Genomic DNA, 17,542 nt, shown 5'->3' on the forward strand with positions numbered 1-17,542 from the left:
CAAATAAATTCTTTTCTTCCTTTATTAAACCCAAAAAGTTCAAGAAAGTTTAATAATAAAGTTTTTTTTTTAAAAAAAAAAAGTTTGAAAAAAAAAGAGTTTTGAATTTTTACGTAATTCTTTTTTTTTTTTTACTATCCGATTAATATTATCCGATTATATATCCGATTATATAGTATATTATAGTGATTATATAGTGATTACATTATATTCATTTTATTATATTTTTAAATGATATCGATTATAGTTTTCATGCATGTGAAAAAAAAATATATATATAATTGTGTGCTTTTTTTCATTATTATTATTGGTTTATTTGATTTTATGGTTTTAAAAAGAGAAATACAAAAATGAAAAGCCACTTTATCTTTATTCAAAAAGTAAAAAATCATTTAAACTGTTTGAGCGGTTTATTTTCTTTGTTTTTATAAACAGTATATATATATATAATGGTATTTAACAGTATATTGGTTATATTGACAGAATGACAGTATATTATATAATATGTATAAATATAATATATTGTCGATATTAATAATTTATATATTATTTGTACAGGAATCAATCAATTTTCCCCCCTTGCATATTTTAAGGATCCTGTGATCCAATATCGTGACTTGCGTGACTTGTCCGTTCATCCCGAAAATCTGAATGCATGAATGATATATCTGTGGTGCAACTTATTTAAATATTCAAATTGTATTTTATTCGTATTTCAATTATTCTTTTTAAAACCTCTTTGTAAAACTTTTTTTTTTTTCTTATACTTTTTCGAATCATAAATCAAAGATTAATTAATATTAAATATGCAAAAATAAAAAAGTTTATGATATAAATATATTTTATTTCTTTTTCAAGGGACAAAAGAGTAACATGTAAAATATATATAAAAATATATATATATATATATATAATATTATATACGTATAATTATAATAAATAATAAATAATAAATAATAAATTGAAAAAAAAAATATATCATGCTAATGTCATGTAATGTAAATACGTGATTATTTTTATAAATAATATTACTCGATTTCTCGGACTTTCTTAAACGCGTTTTCAAAATCTTCTTTAATATCATCAATATGTTCATAACCAACAGAAACACGTACCATCTCTTTGCTTACCCCTGCAGATATTTGTTCTTCATCATTTAATTGTTGATGCGTTGTTGAAGCAGGATGTATTACAAGAGTTTTCGCATCACCAACGTTAGCCAGATGACTAATAATTAATTATAATTTCTATTAAATTTTTTTTTTTTTACTTAATAAGAATTTTTCAATAAATTAATTTTTTTTACCTGGCAAGTTGTAATGCATCAATAAATGCACTTCCAGCATTTTCACCTCCTTTAACTCCAAAAGTTAAAACACATCCAAAACCATTTTGCATATATTTTTTAGCATTTTGATGATAAGGATGTGATTCAAGTCCAGGATATGAAACCCATAAAACATCATCCCTTAATTCTAACCATCTTGCTAATTCTAAAGAATTTTCTGCTTGTCTATGAACTCTTAATGATAAAGTTTCAAGACCTTGAATTAATAAAAATCCTCCAAAAGGATTTTGACATGCTCCTACATTACGCATAATTTCTAATCTTGCTTTAGTAATAAATGAATTATATCCAAAATGATCCCAATAAACTAAGCCATGATAATCTGGACTTGGTTCGGTAAATCCCGGAAATCTTCCATTATTCCATGGAAATTTACCTGCATCGATAATTACACCACCGATTGTTGTACCATGTCCACCGATCCATTTTGTTGCGCCTAACCATTATATAATAACAATTAATTAATAATATTCTTTCTTTGAAAAAATTTGAATTGAATTGAAACTTTTATTAGTTTCAAAATTTCAATCAAAGTTTCAATCATACTTACTATGAACTACTATATCTGCACCATACTTAATAGGTTTAATAAGATAACCAGCTATATAAATCAAACAATGCAATATGCAAGTTATATAAATGAATGTGTATGTATGATCAACAACCAATTATTTGAAAAAAGAAAAAAAACCCTAACCTGCACCAAATGTATTATCGACAATAACTGGTATTCCAGCATCATGAGCAACCTTACAAATTGCTTCAAAATCAGGAATATTAAATTTCGGGTTACCCATAGATTCAAGATAAATAGCTTTTGTATTATCATCAATTAATTTAGCGAATTCTTCCGGGTCATCCCCTTGAACGAATTTAACATTGATTCCCAATCTTGGAAGTGTAACCTATATTATTATTTTAATACTTTAGTACTTTATCGTGATATAACTCTGGTCGAAATTATGATAATTTTGGTATTCCCCTCCCCTAGTTTGTGATATAAAAATTACCTTGAATTGAATATAAGTTCCACCATATAAATAACTTGATGAAATAATATTATCGCCTGCTACACAAAGGTTAATAACCGTAATAAATTGTGCAGCTTGTCCGGATGATGTAGACATTGCAGCAACACCACCTTCAAGCGCAGCCATTCTCCGTTCAAATACAACTAACAAAAAAAAAAAATTATAGTTTTTAACATATTTTGTAAAAAATTATATATACAGTAAAATATCCTTAATAGATCATCAACTCACATAATGTTGGATTATCAATCCTTTTAATAATAAAAAAAATATATTAGATAAAATAAATAGATAAATAAAAAAAATAAAAATAATTAAATAATTATCGTATTTATTTAAAATACTTTATTATTATTATTAATTTACCTTGAATAAATATGTGCTAATTCTTTACCAGCGAAAACGTTTGCGGCATGTTCAGAATTTTTAAATGTATAAGAAGTGGTCGCATAAATTGGTACAGCTCTTGCACGTGTAACAGCATCAGGTTCTTGACCTGCATGTAATTGAAGTGTTTCAAAATGAAGTTCTTTATTTTCAGTCATTTTTTTCTTTCTTTAATTTAATAAATTTAATAAATTTTTAATATTTATTAATTAATTGAATGAAATCAAGGTTAACAAATTTTTGAAGGGTATTTATAACGGATTTTTTTATTATTTTTTTTTTTATTGAAATTTGTCGATGATCACATGAAAACAATTTTTTTTTTGTTGTATTTTGAAAAATATAAATTATAAAATGGTTTGTTATTTTTAGGTAAAAAAATAACTAATTCATATTAGATAATCAACCAAATCAATCATTTTATTGAGAGAATCATATCATTTACTAACATACACAAAATTTGTGTTAAATTCGAGTTTTTCCAATTTTAAACGTTTTAATATTACACACGGTCGCAGATCAATTGCCGATCATTCGTAAGCAAATTTACGAACAATGAGATTTCATATTTAACGAAACGGAGATATCCCGAATGATTATTAAATTTTCAATCTTGATTTTTGTGAATTACAAAAAAACAAATACAAACATTATTGTGCTTTATTACATTTATTCATTGATATATGATATATTTTTAATGTTTTCACATTATAATGGTCGAACAAGAACATTCTTTAATTCATTCCCGTTAAAAATACGTACGATAAAACTATTTTTAATATTAATGTTTCTAGATCACAACATATTTATGATTTCGGATTTGAAATTTATGATTATTAAAGAAAAAAAACAAATCATAGAACCACATAGAATATAGAACGTAACATTTTATAAAATTATTATTATTATTATTAGGATAAAATTGTTTGTTTCTCAATATTTTGATTATTTGTAATTTGTATCATTCTTTAAACTTATCTGATTTACCGTATGAAAAGAATTTTTAATTTTTAACAAAGAAAAAAAAAAATTTTTTTTATCGTATTGAAATGCAACGAATTTTTTTTATTTATGGAAAATTTGAAATTTTTTTTTTTAACTAGCTTCTATAAACTTATTTTTTTAAAAAAAAAATCTTAGATAAAGATCTTTGTCCTTACCTTGAAAGAGTTTAGACTTTAGAACGGTAAATGAAAATTCAAAATATTTGTATAATATGACGAATAAATTTGCAACGTTTCGCAGGTATTAATATTAAAATGGATGAAGATCAAACCTTTTTTCGGTATCAGGACATTTCGCCGAAAGCCATTTCGCCAAAAAATAATCTCTGGCCTGAGTTATTTATAATTCTGCATAATGTTGGCCCTATTTTTCGGCGAAACGTCCTTTCGGCGAAACGGCTTTCGGCGAAATGTACCGTAACCTTGATAAGTTATATTCGTTATCTTGTATCAAATATGTTACTTTTACTAATCACTGTAGTCTATGAACTTTACCTTTTAAATTTGTAAACTTCTTTAAATTTCACGGTTTAGGATGGGTTAAATTAGTTTAATATATGTTTATATGTACTGTATATGTAATAGATTGTAATTTTTTCAATAAAAAAAAAAATTTTTCTTTTTCTTTTTTACGCATAATCGTTTCGTTAATAAATACGCGCTTATACAGTATGTTTTAAGATCATGATAATTTATTTCAATGATAAAAGTTATTAGGATTGCTAATTTAGTAGAATAATGCGTTGGAAAGAATTAGCCGAGTGGATTTGTTAAAAGTCAAGATTTGTTATTATACTTTTAAGGTCACTTTTGATTTATTTTTATTTTTATGTTTCAGACGAACCTACAAATTACAAGGACAACAAATAAATTGAGCCGAAAGTAATTCTATCACTAACGAACAAAACGCCACAAAAGGCAGTGACATCTGACCTTGAAGAAGAGAGAAACGGGACGGGTCCACGACCGTACCCAGAGCTCACCAACCGGAAAGAAATAAAAAAGAGAACCAAACATAAAAATACTGTCTAGTATCTAACAAATTATTATATATATAAAAAGAAAATAAATCTATATCATTAAACCAAAAATTATCTCGATGGGTTGTCCAAGCTCCCGAATGTAAAAAATTGCTTGAAGTCCATCTAACATGTGCTTTAGCGTTGAAAAACCTCCACGTCGAGAATATGGAGTAGTTGTGACATTTCTATGAGTATAGGCTCGTCGAGCATTAGATTGGTGATCCTCAGCCACCGGCGGAATCAATTCAGTAGTTTTTCGGTAACGTCGAGAGTAAAATTTCTTTTTCGTTTTCGTAATGGCACGGGATTTTCCCCATTCTTTAACGTGTTTGTTGCGCCGATTCCAAATTAAGGAGTCAATTTTCTCCATAATAATATTCATAAAGTCAGTAAAAATTTTAAAACGTGATTTCTTTTTCGGAATATAATTGTAAGTTGTATTAGAAGGTAAAAAGGGTGTTCGGAGGATAATCCTCCGACAAAAGTGTCGTCAAAAAGTTTGGAAGCGTCGATACTAGCCTCCAGTCCAAAATCTTTGTCTTTAATTTCATCTTTAATAAGATTATAAAGGATAGTTTTGTGTGATGTTATAATGTTAAGAATATTGTCCGTATGTAGTGTTCCGAAAGGGTCAGGTCAACCCCGGGTTATTTGACCCGACCCGTGTTTAAAATCCGAATCGAGTTTATCATTATTTGACACGAGTCTTATATTCAACCCGACCCGTCGGGTCAGGGTCACACCTTTGCTTGACCCGGGTTGACCCAGGTTTAATCAAATATTTATATTTAAAATATTTACAAATGTTTATGTTACATGATTTTTAATTTCTAACTTTGTTTGTGTATAAAATGAGTGAGGGTGAGAAATTAACTCTTGGAAAGCGAACTTATTTTAAGAAGTCTATAACCCTTGAGCAGATCGAAATCAAGATGTTCTACTATGATGGAAGGTATATATTTAATAATAACTAGTATATTTTAGATTTTATTAAATCGTTATGAAAATATACTAGTAAAATATAGTAAAGTATTCACAGTTTTACACCTAGCAGCAATGGTAAGAGATTATCTTGTAATTGAATAATATTAAAATTGGTTAAATTTTTTTTTTTACCTGTAATTAAAAGTGTTACAGTTGAAGATTTTTTCTGGAGGAACCGGCCAAAAGAAGCAAAACCAAATACAAATTGCGCGTGTATATGTTTGAAATCAGGCTGGGCGTAAGGAGGATTTAAAAAATTATATATTTTAAACATATGAAAATTTTATTTGGATCTGGGTTATCCGGGAGTTAAACTATATCGGGTCGGGTCAGAGGTCAGGTCATGTAAATATTAACCCGGGTATTTGTACGGGTTGGTTTTTATACTCGAGTCAAGTTCAAATACATCCTCAAACCCGACCCGACTCGACCCTTTCGGAACACTATCCGTATGAGAAGGGCACAAGCCTACATGTTCATTATTATATATGGCAATATTACATTCCACACACGGAACATGGTCTAAAGGGTATAAGCGTGGATAATTTCTTTGCTGAATATCAATTGTTGGATAAATAAAATTGTATTTTTTGAGTTTCGCTCCTTGTTTTTTAGATAGTTTGTCGCTGCATGGCACGTGATTGAGTCATTCTTTAGTGAACGTCCAATCGATGTCACAATTATGGAGTTGTGTTTTGATAGATGTGAAAGAAGAGTTGTTAATCATAGAGTTAAAAATTAAAGGTTGAATCACATTTTGAGAATCTCGGTCGATCACGTGCATATTGTTCCACGAAACTAAACCGAGACTTTGTTGATGAAAAATTTGTGGTTGACCACGATGGGATGTACTACGACATGTGAACCGATTCGCCAGTTCATCTGCTTTTTGTTCCATTCATTGTCACTATGTCCTTTGACTTTGTGTAGAGTAATTAGTAAATGTTTGTGATGAATTAGGTAAAAAATAAGATCCCAAATTAAAAAATTAGTTTTGTTTCAATTTTCGTCGAGGGCTGATAATAGGTGAATGTAAGAGCGTATTAAAAGTTGTGGAAGGAAAAAAGACAGTTGATCCTTTGAAAGAAACTTGTGGTGTGTTTGGTTGACATTGAATCCAACCATAACCGTTCAGGCAACGCGTGTTTCCTATAAATTTAACAGAACCATCTGTGTAGAATGTTGGTAAAGTTTCTTTTTGAAGTTCGGACGCTAAAAATTTTAATTCTTTTTTAATATTAACATGGCATAATAAAGCCATATCAATGTGTTCATATATGGATAATAAAAAGGAATCTTCATTTGAAGATAATGATGAATTATTTTCAGTAGGAGTAATAATTTTAGCGGACTATTATCTAATTTTAAAAAATATTCAAAAGCTATGTGTGTATGTAAAGGTTTAGTAACTACGTAAAAAGGGGGTCTGGTACGAAATCCCGAACTCTAATTCTGGTCAAACACATCACGTGATCCCACATAATTCTGCATAATGCGGGCCATTTGTCGGGATTTCGTACCATTCAGGATTTTGGACCGTCGGGATTTTGTACGGATCCCGTATCATGATGTGTTTGATTAGGAATATAGTGTTCGAGGTAAGTAATTGAGGAATATGTGGTGGATTCTTGTGCGTGATAATGTTTTACCGTGTTTTACCAAATATAATTTGCTTTTGTTGATTGTTCCAGTGGATAGACCATTGGAATTTAGGTGTCGTAATTGAGGGAAGAATTTCAGGAGATTTGTGGGTACGATTAATTTCACTAATCACGTCTTTTAGAGGATGTGTGAGGCGTAAGTTGTTGCTAAGTACATAATTGTCTTTTAGATTTTGATACCAATTTGGTATTTTGCCTTTGTAGTTGTTATTATTGTTACGTTTTACATCGTCCCAGGAGAGTAAATAGCATCCATCCAGGGATTTAAGGTCACTTTTGATTAACTGTAAATATTATTATTATTATTAAGAGCCGATCCGCCTACGAACGACAGAAAATTACTATATAAATTCGGGGTGAGGTTATTATAAAAATGCCAAAATTGGCTAAATTTTATGGGCTATAAAAACCGCAGATCATCATGCTGTGGCACCAAAATTCACATGATGATTCCTTAAATGTCAAAATGAAAAAAATAAAAAAAAATTGAGAAATTTATTTATTTGTTCAAAACTTTACTTTGAGGCAGCGTCAGATTTGACAGGTATGTATATATATATATATGAGAATTTCAAGTCGTATATTACGTTATTTTAACATATATGAACACTTAAAATTATGTTCTCATGTATTTTATATGTTTGAAACTACTTGTTTTATATAATTCTAATATTTTCTCTTGCTTTTAGTTCACATGTTACTATGATCTCTTTCTATTTTCATGAGGAGTAACCCGTAAATTAATTTCAAATGGTGGAAGTTTTGGTATATGTATTCTTATCTAGTTTTTCAATTTGAGTGCATCACACAAACTCTTAGCGTTAGTTTGCAAAATATTATTAGCTTTTTGAAAGTGTTGTAACAATAATATAAAAAAAAATAACATACAATTACCAGAACAATAGGTAATAATGGCTTTTAGAAGGATTTATATAGCAGATAGGTTATTTTAGGTTGAATTTTTCATTTTTAGATCTTTTCTATTTGTACGTTAGTTACGCTTGTTTTTAGCCAAAAAACCATCCCTTTGACAATAATATTTGAGTAATTTTCATGCGTGAAGCAATTTTACTGAATAAATGAATATTTAAGACACGGTAGGTGTCAGATTTTAGCGTTTATTGTGAGTTTCTATGTGAAAATATTTTTCTCGATATTTTTCTTGGCATTTTTAAGTTTCATCACATGACTTGGTATCACAACATGATTTGTGATGATTTTGATTGGCAAAATTTTGCCTATTTAGTTTATTTTTTGCAATAAAATTTCCCCCGAATTTATATAGTAATTTTCTGTCGATCATAGGCGGATCGAATCTTAAAGTTTATTGTAGTCACATGAGCAAATGTTTATCCTTGCGCTTTTGTCTAAATTATTCGAATGAATAATTATACAATATGTGAATATTAATTGTACAGATAGTATAGATAGAATATAAAACTATAAATTATAATATTATAAAAGATTTTACTTGAATTGATCTTTAATTTCGGTTTATTTTATTTTATTTTATTTATTTTTTTTTTGTGGCAATTTACGCTATGCAAGGCGTATATTATTACAGTAATCAATTAATAACAACGAAATTTAACACTATTTAAAATTATATTACATTAACCAGTTAAAAGGTTCAATTATTATTTAATGAAAATTTATTTAATTCGTCGGTATTATCGTGACATACTTAATATTTTTATTCCGAGTTATTAAGATATTTATTAAGTATCTTAAACTTAATATATATATTTATCACCTGGCTACTAATTGGTATTTAGGATTTTTTCCGCCAGTTATAAACTGGCGGACCAATTAGTATATCTAGGATGATAAAAAAGTTATTTACTGATCTAGTTTAGTATATAAATGGGTTATCATCCGAAAAAAATTATTTATTTATTGTAAACAAATAATTGATAAACAAATAAAAAAGGATAATCACATGAAATTGGTAATAGTTACAGCTGGTAAAATTTTTTTTTTTAAAATCTCGTTTGCAAAATAATTATTATTTTTACCAATATTATCAGTTATATGTATGTGGATATTTACATATACAGAAAATTTGATTGTTTTGATTATTATTGTTTATTCAATTCAGTATACTTATAATCAGTTATATGTAAATTTCCAATTAGATTTAAGAAGAAAAATATTTAATTGCTTTTTTATATAAAAAAAACAGTAGTCAAATAATATTAATAAAAGAAGAAAAAAATTTAAAAAGAAAAAAAAAATATTAATATTAGTAATCAAAAATCAGGAATTCACAGTCTCTAGCATTATTTCTTATCCCACAATTTTTGAAAAAAAAAAAATATAAATATAAGTACCAGTTGACTGTATGGGTGGATGTCCCCCAGCATTACCCACAAATTTTCACCTATATATATAAAACTTAATTTTAGCCTGAATTGTCAAGCATTTATTTATTAAAATTTGAAAATATTTTTATAATTAAACAATTCATGATTTTACCGATCAGTGGAGCAACATTTTTGCTGATCACTAATTAAATTTGGAAAATTGCAGAAATTAGACATTAGAAACCCGATTTATTTATATTTGTAAAAAGGAGATGGCTGAAATTCACATGTAATACCGTAACTACACACCTTAATTGGAGTGCTTTTTTTATAACTTTATATTTTATTTCAAAATTTTTTAATAGTGAAAAGCATAGCATAGCGGACATGCTTTTATCACTTTGCTGATCATTCATCAATCATATAATATATCATGTCACATAATTTTGAAGATACGGTTAAAGCCATAAAATGCTGGGCCAAACTATATATACTAATGTTTTTTTAGCAGTATAATTTATGAAAAATAAAAAAATATATATTGTCAAAGTTAACCTTAAACCAAAATTTTCAATAATTAGATAACTGTTTAAAGAATTTTTTTGATAAATTTAATATGCAGTAAATTTAAATGAATGTTAAATTGTCTATATAAAATTATTATTATGTAGGATTTTCAATCAAAGTAATTATAGCGAAGTGACAAATGATTGACAAAATTGTGATAAAGTAAAAATAAATGATAATCATTTCATTGGTGCTTAATAATCACCTAAGATGAAATGATTAATCAGTTACTGCGATTTTGTAATAATTGATCTACATTCCAGTTTGTTTGTCATATACGCAATGATGCAATGCTTGTACTTGTGATCAACGCTTTTGCACATAATGTATTTTGCATAAATATTATTACCATATTTATTACTAATAAAGGCGCTCAATAAAAAAAAAAAATATTTACTTTATCTTTTCCAGTTGGGGAGAATTTGAGAATTTTGATATAGTAATGGACCAACGTATTGAAGGTATATCAAATAAGCTGAAATATTAAGTTTTTATTTATAAACAATTCATGTTTAATATTTTACATAATTCAACTAATTATATTCTTAATTTAAATAACTAGATTGTAAGTAATATATATAATTTACAGTAAATGCATTTTATATTGTCTTTATATTAACTAATTAATAATTAATAATACTATAGGGTGTAAGTTATATGATATCTATATTTGTATTATTTATATAATTTAAACTAACTAATTTCTTTATTTAAAAAATTATTAAATAATATAGGGAGTAGTAAGTTATTTATTTAATTCTATTATTACTTATTGTTATAATATTTACATATAATTTAAACTATCTAATTTCTTTATTTAAAAAATTATTTTGTAATTTATTTAGCTGGTAAGTCATAAGTTATTTATTTAATTCTATTATTACTTATTGTTATAATATTTACATATAATTTAAACTATCTAATTTCTTTATTTAAAAAATTATTAAATAATATAGCGCGTAAGTTATTTATTTAATTCTATTATTACTTATTGTTATAATATTTACATATAATTTAAACTATCTAATTTCTTTATTTAAAAAATTATTTTGTAATTTATTTAGCTGGTAAGTCATAAGTTATTTATTTAATTCTATTATTACTTATTGTTATAATATTTACATATAATTTAAACTATCTAATTTCTTTATTTAAAAAATTATTAAATAATATAGCGCGTAAGTTATTTATTTAATTCTATTATTACTTATTGTTATAATATTTACATATAATTTAAACTATCTAATTTCTTTATTTAAAAAATTATTTCGTAGATGGTAAGTTGTTTATTTAATTCTATTATTACTTATTGTTATAATATTTACATATAATTTAAACTATCTAATTTCTTTATTTAAAAAATTATTAAATAATATAGCGTGTAAGTTATTTATTTAATTCTATTATTACTTATTGTTATAATATTTACATATAATTTAAACTATCTAATTTCTTTATTTAAAAAATTATTTTGTAATTTATTTAGTTGGTAAGTCATAAGTTGTTTATTTAATTCTATTATTACTTATTGTTATAATATTTACATATAATTTAAACTATCTAATTTCTTTATTTAAAAAATTATTAAATAATATAGCGCGTAAGTTATTTATTTAATTCTATTATTACTTATTGTTATAATATTTACATATAATTTAAACTATCTAATTTCTTTATTTAAAAAATTATTTTGTAATTTATTTAGTTGGTAAGTCATAAGTTGTTTATTTAATTCTATTATTACTTATTGTTATAATATTTACATATAATTTAAACTATCTAATTTCTTTATTTAAAAAATTATTAAATAATATAGCGCGTAAGTTATTTATTTAATTCTATTATTACTTATTGTTATAATATTTACATATAATTTAAACTATCTAATTTCTTTATTTATTTAATAGATCGTAAGTTATAAGTTATTTATTTAATTCTATTATTACTTATTGTTATAATATTTACATATAATTTAAACTATCTAATTTCTTTATTTATTTAATAGATCGTAAGTTATAAATTATTTATTTAATTCTATTATTACTTATTGTTATAATATTTACATATAATTTAAACTATCTAATTTCTTTATTTAAAAAATTATTAAATAATATAGGGGGTAAGTTATTTATTTAATTCTATTATTACTTATTGTTATAATATTTACATATAATTTAAACTATCTAATTTCTTTATTTAAAAAATTATTTCGTAGATGGTAAGTTGTTTATTTAATTCTATTATTACTTATTGTTATAATATTTACATATAATTTAAACTATCTAATTTCTTTATTTATTTAATAGATTGTAAGTTATAAATTATTTATTTAATTCTATTATTACTTATTGTTATAATATTTACATATAATTTAAACTATCTAATTTCTTTATTTAAAAAATTATTTCGTAGATGGTAAGTTGTTTATTTAATTCTATTATTACTTATTGTTATAATATTTACATATAATTTAAACTATCTAATTTCTTTATTTATTTAATAGATCGTAAGTTATAAATTATTTATTTAATTCTATTATTACTTATTGTTATAATATTTACATATAATTTAAACTATCTAATTTCTTTATTTATTTAATAGATCGTAAGTTATAAATTATTTATTTAATTCTATTATTACTTATTGTTATAATATTTACATATAATTTAAACTATCTAATTTCTTTATTTAAAAAATTATTTTGTAATTTATTTAGCTGGTAAGTCATAAGTTGTTTATTTAATTCTATTATTACTTATTGTTATAATATTTACATATAATTTAAACTATCTAATTTCTTTATTTAAAAAATTATTAAATAATATAGCATGTAAGTTATTTATTTAATTCTATTATTACTTATTGTTATAATATTTACATATAATTTAAACTATCTAATTTCTTTATTTAAAAAATTATTTCGTAGATGGTAAGTTGTTTATTTAATTCTATTATTACTTATTGTTATAATATTTACATATAATTTAAACTATCTAATTTCTTTATTTATTTAATAGATCGTAAGTTATAAATTATTTATTTAATTCTATTATTACTTATTGTTATAATATTTACATATAATTTAAACTATCTAATTTCTTTATTTATTTAATAGATCGTAAGTTATAAATTATTTATTTAATTCTATTATTACTTATTGTTATAATATTTACATATAATTTAAACTATCTAATTTCTTTATTTAAAAAATTATTTTGTAATTTATTTAGCTGGTAAGTCATAAGTTGTTTATTTAATTCTATTATTACTTATTGTTATAATATTTACATATAATTTAAACTATCTAATTTCTTTATTTAAAAAATTATTAAATAATATAGCATGTAAGTTATTTATTTAATTCTATTATTACTTATTGTTATAATATTTACATATAATTTAAACTATCTAATTTCTTTATTTAAAAAATTATTTCGTAGATGGTAAGTTGTTTATTTAATTCTATTATTACTTATTGTTATAATATTTACATATAATTTAAACTATCTAATTTCTTTATTTATTTAATAGATCGTAAGTTATAAATTATTTATTTAATTCTATTATTACTTATTGTTATAATATTTACATATAATTTAAACTATCTAATTTCTTTATTTATTTAATAGATCGTAAGTTATAAATTATTTATTTAATTCTATTATTACTTATTGTTATAATATTTACATATAATTTAAACTAATTTCTTTATTTAAAAAATTATTATGATCTAGCTTGTAAGTATCTCTATTGTTATATATTTATATAATATTTATTTGTTAATTAAATTCTTTTATTTAAAAAATTATCTATTACTTTAGTTGGTAAGTTGTAAATTATAGGTTATTATGTATTTATCCAAAAACTAAGACTTATATTACATTAAATTCCTATTTAAATTTTAGAGTAAGTAATAATTTATTTTAGTGTAAATTATAATACAATCTATAATAAAATTTTAATTATTTAAATTTATAGATTTGGAAAAAGTGGAAATACAATTATAGATGATTTTATTCTTGAAAAAAAATTAAGATGGATTCCTTATAACAAATTTAAAAATGTTGAATATCTTAAAGAAGGAGGATTTGGTGCTATATACAAAGCTATTTGGTTAAAGAATGATGGAGATGAAAAAGAAGTAATTCTTAAATGTCCCAAGAATTTAAATGAAAATTTAAATGAATTTTTGAAAGAAGTATGATAGATTGATAGTATATTATTTTTTTATTTTTATAATTTATATTAATTAATTATTATTAATTTTTGTAGTGGGACTATCATAAGAATTGTTTAAATTCATCAATTGATATTGTAAATTTTTATGGATTTACAAAAGATCCAAAAATTTCAAAATATGCGGTAGTAATGGCTTATGCAAATAATGGTAATTTAAGAGAAAATTTAACAAGAATAGTCAAAAATAATTGGAATCAAAAATTATATATGTTGTACAGAATTATTACTGGACTTAGTAGAATACATAAAAAAAATCTTATTCATTGTGATTTTCATGATGGTAATATTTTAAATCATGATGAGAATATAATTTATATTAGTGATTTAGGATTATGTCAACCTGTAAAATCGTTTTTGGAAAAGTATGATATTTATGGTGTTATACCATTTATGGCTCCTGAAGTTTTAAGAGGCAAATCTTATACTCCAGCTAGTGATATATATAGTTTTTCTATGATTATGTGGGAATTTACATCTGGAGTACCACCATTTAATGATAGAGCACATGATATTCAACTTACTTTAAGTATTTGTAAAGATGGTGAACGTCCTGAAATTATTGAAAATACTCCACAATGTTATGTAGATTTAATGAAAAGATGTTGGAATGAAGATCCATTAAAAAGACCATCTTCTAAAGAAGTATTGGAAATTATTGACAAATGGATTTCCCGTCCTAATGAAGTCAATGATGAATTAAAAAGCAACATTATGGAATTTATAAATGCACCAATTGGGCAGTATAACAATCTTGTTACTCAATCTCATCCTAAAGCATATTATACAAGTCGTTTACTTGATTTTACTAGTAAAAAATTGAATGAAATACTTGAAAGTAGAGATTTACAAGCTTATTATTCAAGTCAATCTACTAGTGAAAAAGTAAATGAAATTCTTGAAAGTGAGGATTCACAAGCTGAAGATTTGGATGATTGTATAGTTAATTTGAAGTCATTAGGTATGTAATATAGTATATAAAGAAAATTGTTCTTACAAATTATTTATGTGAAATTAATTTATTTAATATTTGAACTTAGATATTAAAACAGATGAAAATTAACTAGTCATTGTTTGTTTTTAAAAAAATTTATAGTTTTTAAGTGATATTTGATATTATACATTTAAAAGAAATTTTATTTTATTCTTTTTAGATTTATTTAAACATTAAGACTAGAGTAGTAAAATATTTTATAAGTTTCTTAGTTTGTAATTTAAATAATTCCTTTTTTTTTCTTTTTTTATTATACTTATAATTATTTAAACACTAAGACTAGAGTAGTAAAATATTTACAAGTTTCTTAGTTTGTAATTTAAATAAATCTTTTTTTTATAACTTTTTCAATTATGAGATATAAATTATCAAAATAATAATATAAAACCATTTCCAATGATAATGGATAGGCCAACAGCCTAACACTAACCATTTAATGATCTGTTTGATCACATGTTCGTACATAGATCTAAGAAGCGTCGCGTAGAAGAAAAAAATCAAGAAAAATAATTATAGAAGCGTCATGTATTACGGGCTAAGATCCGAATTTTGTACTTGTTTTCTTTGTATAAAAACGTCATCATGTATTCCCCAAACCTTTGTATAGCGTAATAAAAATTTTTACAACGATCGACTGATCGTGATAAAGAGGTGTATAGTTGGACCCATAATAACGCATCCAATAAAATTTGTTTATTTTAAAATAAAATAATTTTTTTTTGGTATGTATATTTAGTAAAATCTTAACATAATTTGATAGTTATTAACCTAAACTATAAAATGACGTTGAGATTATTTCAGTTGAACATCTATATCAAAAGTTATTAGCTTTCAAAGTTCAAGTACTTTATTAATATATTAAAAGAAGGATTTGAAACATATAATTCTGGCCGGAATTTCCAAAATTCTATAATGCGGGCCAGATTTAAGATATGTATCGTTACACAAATAACTTGTATTTAAGTTTCGAAAAATTTTTCACACGACGTTGATCTTAATTTTTTTTATTCTCATGCCGAATAACACAACATTGTCGCAATATAGCTAAAAAAAAAGAAAAATTGTCAATATTTTAAATTCAGATGATGATGAAAGCACCGATGAAGAAATTGAGAGAGTTGATAATCAAATTGAAAATGAGGCAGAGCAATTTTCTCAGTTTTAATGAAAAATATGGAAACACTTAAGTTTTCTAAGCGTCCATTAGTTAATTTAGGAAACTCTCGAACAACTAAGTATAGACGAAAAATCAAAGCATTGGAAAACCAAAAGAAAAATGGACAAACACTGATTCAACTATTATCTAAAGAAAAATCTCAAGAAACATCAGATAGCGAAGAGACACAAAATAATGATGAAGAAATCAATAAGGAAAATGCAAATAAATCTATGAAATATGTAACTTTTATCAACCAGATTGAAACTAAATTGAAAACTGAAAATCAGCAATTAACTTCAGGGCACAAAATGCATCTCAAAGCTGTTTAATATTATTTTCAGCTTCTCAGTAAAGGGCATGCAAAATTAAAAGCAAGTCAAACTGTTGCAGAGCTTTTAAATCGTGGAGTATGGTTTGCACGTTGTGTTAGAAGTTGGGCTAAAGCATTTAAAAACTATGATGATGTTCCTAAAAGTAATCGAGGACAACATTTTAAAGGGAGCAGTATTCTTAATGATGAAGATGTTCAACTAAAAATATCTTTATATTTGCAACAACACAAATTTGATGTTACTGTTAATAGTTTTCGTGATTTTATTTGTGAAGAAATTTTGCCTTCCATTGGTATAGAAAATAAATCAACAATTAGGTATAATAAACTTATTTACATTATATAATATATTTATTTAATTAACTATCTTATTTATTTTATTATTTTTAGCAAATCAACAGCAAATCGATGGTTAAAAAAAATGTGATTTATGTTTGGTCGTTATGCAAAAGGAATGTATGTTGATGGCCATTAAAGAGAGGATGTTGTTGCCTATCGGAAAGAATTTCTTGAAA

The 17,542-nt window shown here is 24.2% G+C and overlaps 5 protein-coding genes across 5 annotated transcripts; 3 read left to right on the plus strand and 2 right to left on the minus strand.

Annotated features, from left to right (window-relative positions):
• Window positions 1–1,028: 1,028 nt before the first annotated feature.
• Window positions 1,029–2,924, minus strand: OCT59_006123 (uncharacterized protein; the record flags this gene model as incomplete). The annotated part of the gene is made up of 7 exons (XM_066141056.1): window positions 1,029–1,227; window positions 1,307–1,784; window positions 1,899–1,949; window positions 2,046–2,253; window positions 2,359–2,522; window positions 2,611–2,630; window positions 2,746–2,924. 7 exons carry the CDS (start codon window positions 2,922–2,924, stop codon window positions 1,029–1,031), a joined length of 1,299 nt encoding a protein of 432 aa, XP_065997887.1.
• A 1,917-nt stretch (window positions 2,925–4,841) lies between these two features.
• Window positions 4,842–5,174, minus strand: OCT59_006124 (uncharacterized protein; the record flags this gene model as incomplete). Its single annotated transcript, XM_066141057.1, has 1 exon — window positions 4,842–5,174. One exon carries the CDS (start codon window positions 5,172–5,174, stop codon window positions 4,842–4,844), a length of 333 nt encoding a protein of 110 aa, XP_065997888.1.
• A 2,167-nt stretch (window positions 5,175–7,341) lies between these two features.
• On the plus strand, window positions 7,342–8,169 carry OCT59_006125 (uncharacterized protein; the record flags this gene model as incomplete). The annotated part of the gene is made up of 5 exons (XM_066141058.1): window positions 7,342–7,374; window positions 7,468–7,527; window positions 7,608–7,678; window positions 7,973–7,981; window positions 8,127–8,169. The coding sequence occupies 5 exons, from the start codon at window positions 7,342–7,344 to the stop codon at window positions 8,167–8,169; spliced, it is 216 nt and encodes a 71-aa protein (XP_065997889.1).
• A 5,578-nt stretch (window positions 8,170–13,747) lies between these two features.
• OCT59_006126 (uncharacterized protein) lies at window positions 13,748–15,606 on the plus strand (the record flags this gene model as incomplete). The annotated part of the gene is made up of 6 exons (XM_066141059.1): window positions 13,748–13,750; window positions 14,150–14,157; window positions 14,286–14,505; window positions 14,580–14,694; window positions 15,085–15,504; window positions 15,584–15,606. The coding sequence occupies 6 exons, from the start codon at window positions 13,748–13,750 to the stop codon at window positions 15,604–15,606; spliced, it is 789 nt and encodes a 262-aa protein (XP_065997890.1).
• A 1,104-nt stretch (window positions 15,607–16,710) lies between these two features.
• OCT59_006127 (uncharacterized protein) lies at window positions 16,711–17,454 on the plus strand (the record flags this gene model as incomplete). The annotated part of the gene is made up of 3 exons (XM_066141060.1): window positions 16,711–16,935; window positions 17,038–17,345; window positions 17,418–17,454. 3 exons carry the CDS (start codon window positions 16,711–16,713, stop codon window positions 17,452–17,454), a joined length of 570 nt encoding a protein of 189 aa, XP_065997891.1.
• Between the last annotated feature and the right edge of the window lie 88 nt (window positions 17,455–17,542).

This window comes from Rhizophagus irregularis, chromosome 14 (genome assembly GCF_026210795.1).
Source record: "Rhizophagus irregularis chromosome 14, complete sequence".
In the NCBI taxonomy this organism is placed as follows: domain Eukaryota; kingdom Fungi; phylum Glomeromycota; class Glomeromycetes; order Glomerales; family Glomeraceae; genus Rhizophagus; species Rhizophagus irregularis.